General features: G+C 50.1%; 1 protein-coding gene across 1 annotated transcript in view; it reads right to left on the minus strand.

Moving 5' to 3' along the window:
* PRIMA1 (proline rich membrane anchor 1) overlaps nt 1–5,932 on the minus strand; it is a 55,266-nt gene extending 49,334 nt beyond the window's left edge. The window contains exon 1 of the mRNA XM_074908586.1: nt 5,734–5,932. Coding sequence (XP_074764687.1) covers nt 5,734–5,826 — 93 coding nt within the window. The 5' untranslated portion in view covers nt 5,827–5,932. The remainder of the gene's footprint in view (nt 1–5,733) is intronic.
* Between the last annotated feature and the right edge of the window lie 1,534 nt (nt 5,933–7,466).

The raw sequence follows: 7,466 nt of genomic DNA on the forward strand, positions 1-7,466 counted from the left end.
CCAAGAGGAGAAGGAGCCCACATTTTACTCATCTGCAGACCACAGCAATGACATGGTCAAAATGAAAACACCACTAACTGTGACTTGTAGTCTCTGTAACATGCAGTGTTGGCTAGTAATAACGCTAAAGATGAGGCATTGCACAACCCAAGTGTGGGCATTGCTTGGCCATGGTCAATGATTTAGCCAGTACTGGTATACGTTATATTCAATAGCTTGATCTAGTCATCACAAGGACCATTTATTAACAGCGTATTTTTCTTACCATCAGTAATATTTACATGACTAGAGATTTAAGGAATATTCAGTAAAATTCCTAATCTAGCGCTACGAAATGGAATAAGTCCCTAATGAAAAGGAAATCTGAACATCGCAGGAGCTTCTCAAAGGTGTTAACTTCAGAGGTCTCTAAGCCAGCTCTCTCTGAATGGACTGATACTCAGACGGAAAATAGTGGATACAATTTTAAGGAGATAAAGCCTAAAAGATGAATAAGCATATTATCTAACAAACACTTCGAATGTAGGATTAGGAGACCACCTGAGACAGACTTGTGTCGTGCTGAAGCTAAGGATAGTTATGCTAGCATTCAACAGTTGCCCTCTACAATTTGGTCTTGGGTGAGTTACTGTCCTAATAGTTTTGGCCTAACAACATCTTCTTTAATTAGCTCTTTTACATGACATGTTGGTCATTACAAAGAGGGTGTCTCATGCCATGCTTTCTGACACATTTTAAGCAGGCCTCTTCTGCCTTCCTGCCTATCCCTGGGGTCACCCAGGGTTGCCTTCTTCCCCCTCCTCTCTCCTGCCCAAGCTTTGCTTCCCTCCCCCTGCCAGGTCCAGGCACATAGCCTGTCTCCTCTCCCCTTTCAAGCCTAGCCCCAAGCCCCCAGCACAGACAGAGAGCTTCTCCCACCACTCACAGCTGGGCACCAAGGGAGCTGTGCTGCCTCTTGGCTGCAGGAAAGCTGTATGCAATCATTTCATGTCTTTCTGGCCAGAAAGAGAGGCATGCCTAATTAAAACAACATCACTGCACAAAGGACATGTTCACATGCGTGGGAGGTTTCTAAATGCAGAAAGATGCATTACTCTGGCCTCAGGGAAATGGAGGTAGGGCTTTGTTGATGAAATATTATAGAGAGGGAGGAAAGAACAGAAGAGGCTATGCGTAGCTGATTTGGAAGGATGTCTCAGCACAGCACAAGTCAGAAGGCTCAGTTCTTTAAACAGCTTGTCAGAATCTATTACCAAACATAGGGAAAAACAAATTCAGCACAAGTGCTTTCCAACTTTTCCCTTCACCGTCAGGTAACAGTAAAAAAATGGTTAAAGACCATCCCAGAGAGCTTCCAGGAACTTACACAAACTCTCTGAATGCTCTAATGAATCAAAGAGACTCGGCTTCATAATCCCTCATGGCTGGTAATAAATCTGTCTGCTAAACAGGTTTATTTTTTTTAAAGTAGGTGATCACAGGCAGCAGAATATCCTCCAGCTTCAGCTCTCCCAGTGCTGTTCACACGCTGGGTTGGGGTGTCAGGGACTCTCCCAAGAGGAGCCCTATAGGAAAGGGGCCTGCTCCATGCGGTGGCAGGGGCACCGCACACCTGGGGTACCTCCTACTTGTACTGGTGTGACAACATTTGCCATGCTGACAGGGGAGGCAGGGTAACATCTCTCCACTGGCCCCTGCAGCTGATTAGGAAGCAACTGTTAACTCCTAGCTACAATCACCATCCCCTATCTAGTTCCGCAGTTGCTGAATCCTACGGCTCGCTACAGTCTCCCAGGAGCCAGTGCAATGGGAGAGGACAGAGACACCGAAGAATAACATTGAGCAGACTTGGAGCCAGCTTTGTTTGCAGACCAGAAGCAGCTTGATGTACATAAATCTGAAGACGGGGCTGGTATGGAAAAGCTACCTTGACTTACTGCTCTAACTTAGTATCAACCAGAACCAAAGGCTTGCTCTTTTTTTAGAGCTATTGACTGCTTTTAAATCTCTGGAGGCTCTCCTACCTTAGGCTGGTAATAGAGTGTCCTCAGAAACCAGTGGATATTTTTGTCAATTACTTTGCAGACAAGATTAACCCTATATATGCCCAGCCACTCCCTGCTCCTCTGTACTTTTCAATTATTTCTGGACAAAAAAAAAAAAAAAATTGCTTTGTCTTTCAATACCTTAGTCTGAACCTTTATCAAAATTCCCCATGATCATTTTCAAATGGTTGGGAAAGAACTGACACTGAAAATAGGCTTTATCACCTATTTGTTTTCCTTCTCTTGCCGCTCAGCAAAATGTCTGGTTGTTACAAGATACCTGTAGGAACACAGATCAGATATTATCTTGCCAGGGGTTCGACTTAGAGGGTTAGTTTAAAGTAACAAAGATATCACAAGTTGGCTGAAATCGAGCAGGAAAAGGAAAGACTCAAATTGAGGCTGAGGTCCTCGAGGAGGAGAGAAATAGTCAAGGACTGCTGCAGCAAGAAGATTAACTAACAGCAGCAAGATAGAATTAAAAAAAAAATACATGTGGCTTCTTCTTAAGAAAAAAAAAAATCCCACTGTTGATATCTATTAGTCTTCTTATGAAAGGAATGAAGGCAATTACTTGTGTCTTCTAAAGGTAAGCAGAACAAATTGCTAAAAAATATGCTTTAGGGAACAATCTTGCTCTGGCAGAGAATGATGAAATAAATTATTCCATATTTCTTTCTTACTGTCTGCAATTCAAGGTAAGCTGCCTTTACAGGAGATGGCAGGTGAAAAAAAGGCATGTAGAAAGAGTCTAAACTTTCTCTGGCCAGGTCTGCTAATTCGAGTCTGGTCCCTAACTTTTCCACTTGTTGTTCTGCTGGACACTACTATGGCCCCAGAATGGCTTTGGAAGTACTTTGCAGATAATGACTAAGCAGACACCCACCAAGCTGCCAAGCAGTTCACAGCATGAAGGCCGCCTTGGCAAGGGGTCATCTCCGGAGACGGACCACAGAGCGCTTGCTCCCTAGTGGCTACTTCTGCACCTTCCAGCCGTTCCTCCAGGTGCTGGAGGTGCCATGAACACATGACTCCTCAGCCTCATACTGGTTGCTTGTTTGGCATGAGGCTTTCTTAACACACTCAGCAGATGGCCAGTTTGGACATACATGTTGCCTGAACTTCAAGCTGATTTATTTTTTGCCCTGCTCTGAAAATACAACAGAATTGACTTTATGGATTTGTGCATTGGATACGAACATGCTTTGCAAAAAGGACAAAAGTTTTTAAATATTCATGGAAATTAAAATCTGATTCACAAATGTCCAGGGAAAAGCAAACCGAAAGTGGTAATTGGTGGTTTCCTTTTGCAGTCTCTCTGTTGAAGTTTGTGCCTGTGACATACTTCTTTTTAATCCAAGATTTCCTTCAGAAACAGCGATCCTAGTCCTGTTTTGCATAGAGTGGAAGAATAAATCTGCATGTGGTCAGAGTTGTTTAGTATTTCACTAGAATCCCATGGGGTTGCAGCAGTTCACAAGCATGCTCTACAGAGTGGGATGGGAAAAGACAATTAATACAGTCCCCGGAGGGTGGCCCTCTTGTGACTTTTTGAATCAGGTAAAGGGAGGAAAGCTTGAAAAGAAAAGTGCAGTTGACTGAAAAGGCACAGAGATCTCTAAAAGCCTGCTGATGTGGCAAGAGCTTTGTCTCTTGGAAGCAGTCTACAGAGATGAGATCTCAACACCGCTGTGTAAATCCCAGGACGGCTCTGCATAATTCACATCAGAGTTAATCCAGATCCATGTTTATGAAACCAGAAAAAATGTGACCCTGCTATTTATCATGACACTTACTGCTCTTTTCTTTAATTATGTCAAAAGCCTCAGACAGAACCGTCCCTTTTTTCTTGTCACAGTGCTGGTTACGATGCTAATAAGAAAAGATTGTGGGCTTGGTTTTGTGTTTGTGGGGTTTTGTTGTGGTTTTTTTTTTTTTAATTAAGATAAATGCTTCTCCTCTGATTAGCATCTGACCGATTCTCTTACATGCCTCAAGGCAGGGCCTGAGGAGGGAATGCAAAGATGTGGGAGGGAAGGCGATGCCACACGTAAGTCATCGCACAGATGATGGGTGAAGAAAGGCTGGGAGAAAAGACGTGAGAAAACATGATGGCTGCTATAGATGGAGCAGAGGTGACATGATGCAACATTGTTGAATTAGTTGAGGAGAGCGTGGCTTGCGAGACTTTGAAGATAAGAGCAAGGATTATGACTGAACATGGGGAAGGGTGTCATGGGGGGGATTCAAAGATGAGGGAGTTTTGGTCACAGGAAGGTCGGCATGCCAGTGAGTGCTCCACACCTGCCTTTCCCATTGGTACCTGCTGATGGGAGCCTTAGGTACATCCTCGTTTTGGGAGAGCTGGAGAAAACCTTGAGTATGAGCAGATTTATTGATTGTCCTTCCACAGAACAGCAGGCAATAGTGCAAGTACAGCTGATGAATGGGACAACAAAACTTCAAGATGATTGCAGAGAAAGGCTGGGGCCCTTGGCTTTTCCATTTCTCAGAGCCTGTTTCAATTCTTATAAATGTAATTATTTTTGAAAGACTGGCTTAGATCATCTGAGTATTTTGCCAGAAAGATGTTTATGCAAGTTTTTTTTTTTTGTTTGTTTGTTTGCTTGATTGACTGACTGATTACAGGAGAGAGGTTGCAGAAGGCATCTCTTTTTACACAGTTGTGCTTCCCTTAAAAATGCAGTTACAGTTTGAACTTCAGCTTAGCTACCTGAATACTTGAGCAGGACAGCGGGAAGGTAGCGCTGCCAGAGATTTTTAGAACAACAGCATTGGTTTAAGAGGAGGTTGTTTTTGTTGTATTCCTGTTCATTTTAATCTGCAAGGAGCACAAATCCTCTTTGTCATTCACGGCAAGAGACAAGATGCTAAAACAGACATCTCTCCTTAATCTCTTGGGAGTCACTAAGTTTAGAACAGGGAGTAAAAGACGTGGAGTCTCCACCGTGTTTTCTTCGAGAAAGAAACTGTAATTGTTCTGTTCTTGAACAATACTTGACTGGCTCATCAATCACTTCTCTGAAGACGTGTATTATAAATAAACTTTAAAATATCGAAGTGACGCATTTGAGTTGGGCTTTGCTGCCGTTCTGACTCTCCGTCCGAACTGGACGCGCTCTCTCCCGCACCGTACCCTAATTCCTGCCAGCCCGTCTCGCCGGTCACCCCCATTACAATCAAGGTCACGCAACACCACAGCGTCAGAGTTGGCAAAAGCCGACCGAGCCCCTTCCCCAGAGAATCCTCAATTCGCAATCCGCATCGAAAACCCTCGGCGAAGCGCTACCACAGCGGGGCCGCCGGGCTCCGCTCCGCTCGTTCCTCCCGCCCGGGCACCTCGCCGCCTACAGCCAGAGGCGCTCCCCGGCCCCTGCCTCGGGCGCGCCGGACGAAGTCCGCTCCCTCCCGCTCGGGAGCTCGGGCCGGCCGCCCCGAGGTGGGCGCTGCCGGGGCTCGGCGCCGCCCGCCCGCCCCCTCCACGCTCCGTCCCGCCGCAGCCGCCGCGGGGGGCACCGCGCCCACAGCGGCCACGGCCCCCCGCCCCCCGCCGCGACCACCGCCCGCTGCAGCCGCCCCCTGCCCTGCCCGCCCCGCCGGCCGGGGGGGGCTCTGCCCGCCGCCCCCCGCCTGCGGGCCCGCTCCGGGCCGGCTCGGGCGGCCCTACCTGGACGGAGCCCCAGAGCGGGTGGAGGGCACAGTGCAGCAGCAGGGAGGGCCAGCAGCAGCGGAGCAGCCCCAGCAGCTCCCGGAGCAGCATCCCTCCTGGGCGGGCGGGCGGGGGCGCGGGCTCCGGGCGACCTGGGGAGGGAGCAGAGCGAGCCGGCAGCACAGGCGTTGGCTCGCACCCATCCCCGGAGCGCGACTGTCCCAACTTTAATTCTGGAGGGGAGGGAGGGAAAGAGGGGAGGGAGGGAGGAAGGGAGGGAAGGGGGGGGGGGGGAAGGGAGGGAGGGAGGCAGGCAGGCAGGGAGATGGGCGGGTGGGGAGGGGAAAGGGTGGTTGGGAAAACCCAGCGCCCTGCAAGCCCCGGCTCCCTCAGCGGGGAGACGTGCCTCCACCCCCGCCCTGCCCGCCCCGCCGGCTTCCCCTCCCCGGGATGCTCCGCCGGCCGCCGCCGGCAGCCTGCCCGCGCCGGGGGCTCCCCAGCCGGCGCTCACCGCTGAGCCCGGGGCTCCCTCACACCCCCGGGGGGGCGGGGGAAAAAGTTTGGAGCTGGGCGCGGGGCTAGAGGGCCCGGGCGCTGCCGGGGGCGCTGCCGGAGCCGGCGGGGGGAGGCGGGGAGGGCGGCGTGGCAGCGCAGCCCGGGGATTGCATCTCCCCCCTGCCCGCCGCCGCCGCCGCCGCTGCTGCAGTGATTTTTCAAGCCCATCGAGGCAGTCCCTTGCGCGCTCGGCTCCCCTCGTCTCTCCCTCCCCGCCCGGGCTCCTCCCGGCGGCGGCGGGTTCCCCCGGCTCGGCCCCGGCGAGGCTGGACCCGGCCGGGGGCGGCTCGGGGAGCTCCGGCGGGCCCGGGAGGCGCCGCAACTCCCCCCCTCCCCGCGCCCGGGAGCGAGACCAAGCCAGGGGGAAGGCGAGGGGGCCAGCCGGCACCCCCCGTGTCCTAGAGGAGCTTCGTCCCAAATTGCGGGCAGGTGGTATTGGGGTTGGTGTTTTCTGGTTTTTGTTTTCCCCCCAGAGTGATGCGAGAGCTTGTCCTGTGACAGGCGGGACTTGTCGGGTCTACATCCGCAGGCCCGTGTCTCTGGGATGTAATAGGAAGATGCTTCGTGGCATTCGCGTTATATGTGATAACAACACACACAAGGAAATGTTTAATGCTGCTTGTGGAGAAGTGCTTAAGGCATCCCCCAATACCAAGGTGCCGCAGCCTGGCCTCCCCAGAAAAAAAAACAAACAACAAAACAGTAGAAAATCAAGAGTAGAAAAGAGTAGAAATAAAAAGATTAGAAAATCAAAAATGAGAGTAGAAAATAAAAAATGGAGATGGTTTTGCTTCCAGTGAAGCGGTTGATGAGTGCAACAGCTGCTCTGCGAATGGTGGCCAGTGCTGCAAGTTGGGCTTGGTGTGTATCAGGATGACCGTAAATGTCTCTTGTTGGGTCAATGGCACATGGGTCCTGTTTTCAGTGCCTCAAATGCAGTATGCAAATGGTTTGAACAAAATGTTGGGCCCAGGGTTTATATTTCATACCCAGAGATGAATGAGTTTAAGGATACAGATTTTAGTTTTTCTTTGTATTTCTGGCACCCACCGAATCAAATTTAATAATCAGTTTCATAAAAATCTGCTCAGTGAAGCAGGAATGGAAATACATTAACCTCTCAGCCAATACAGGGCTGAAATTTGCTTTGTCCTACCACTGTTACACCAACATATCTCTATTCCTTTTAGCCCTAA

The sequence above is a fragment of the Athene noctua genome, chromosome 6 (genome assembly GCF_965140245.1).
Source record: "Athene noctua chromosome 6, bAthNoc1.hap1.1, whole genome shotgun sequence".
Lineage (NCBI taxonomy): Eukaryota > Metazoa > Chordata > Aves > Strigiformes > Strigidae > Athene > Athene noctua.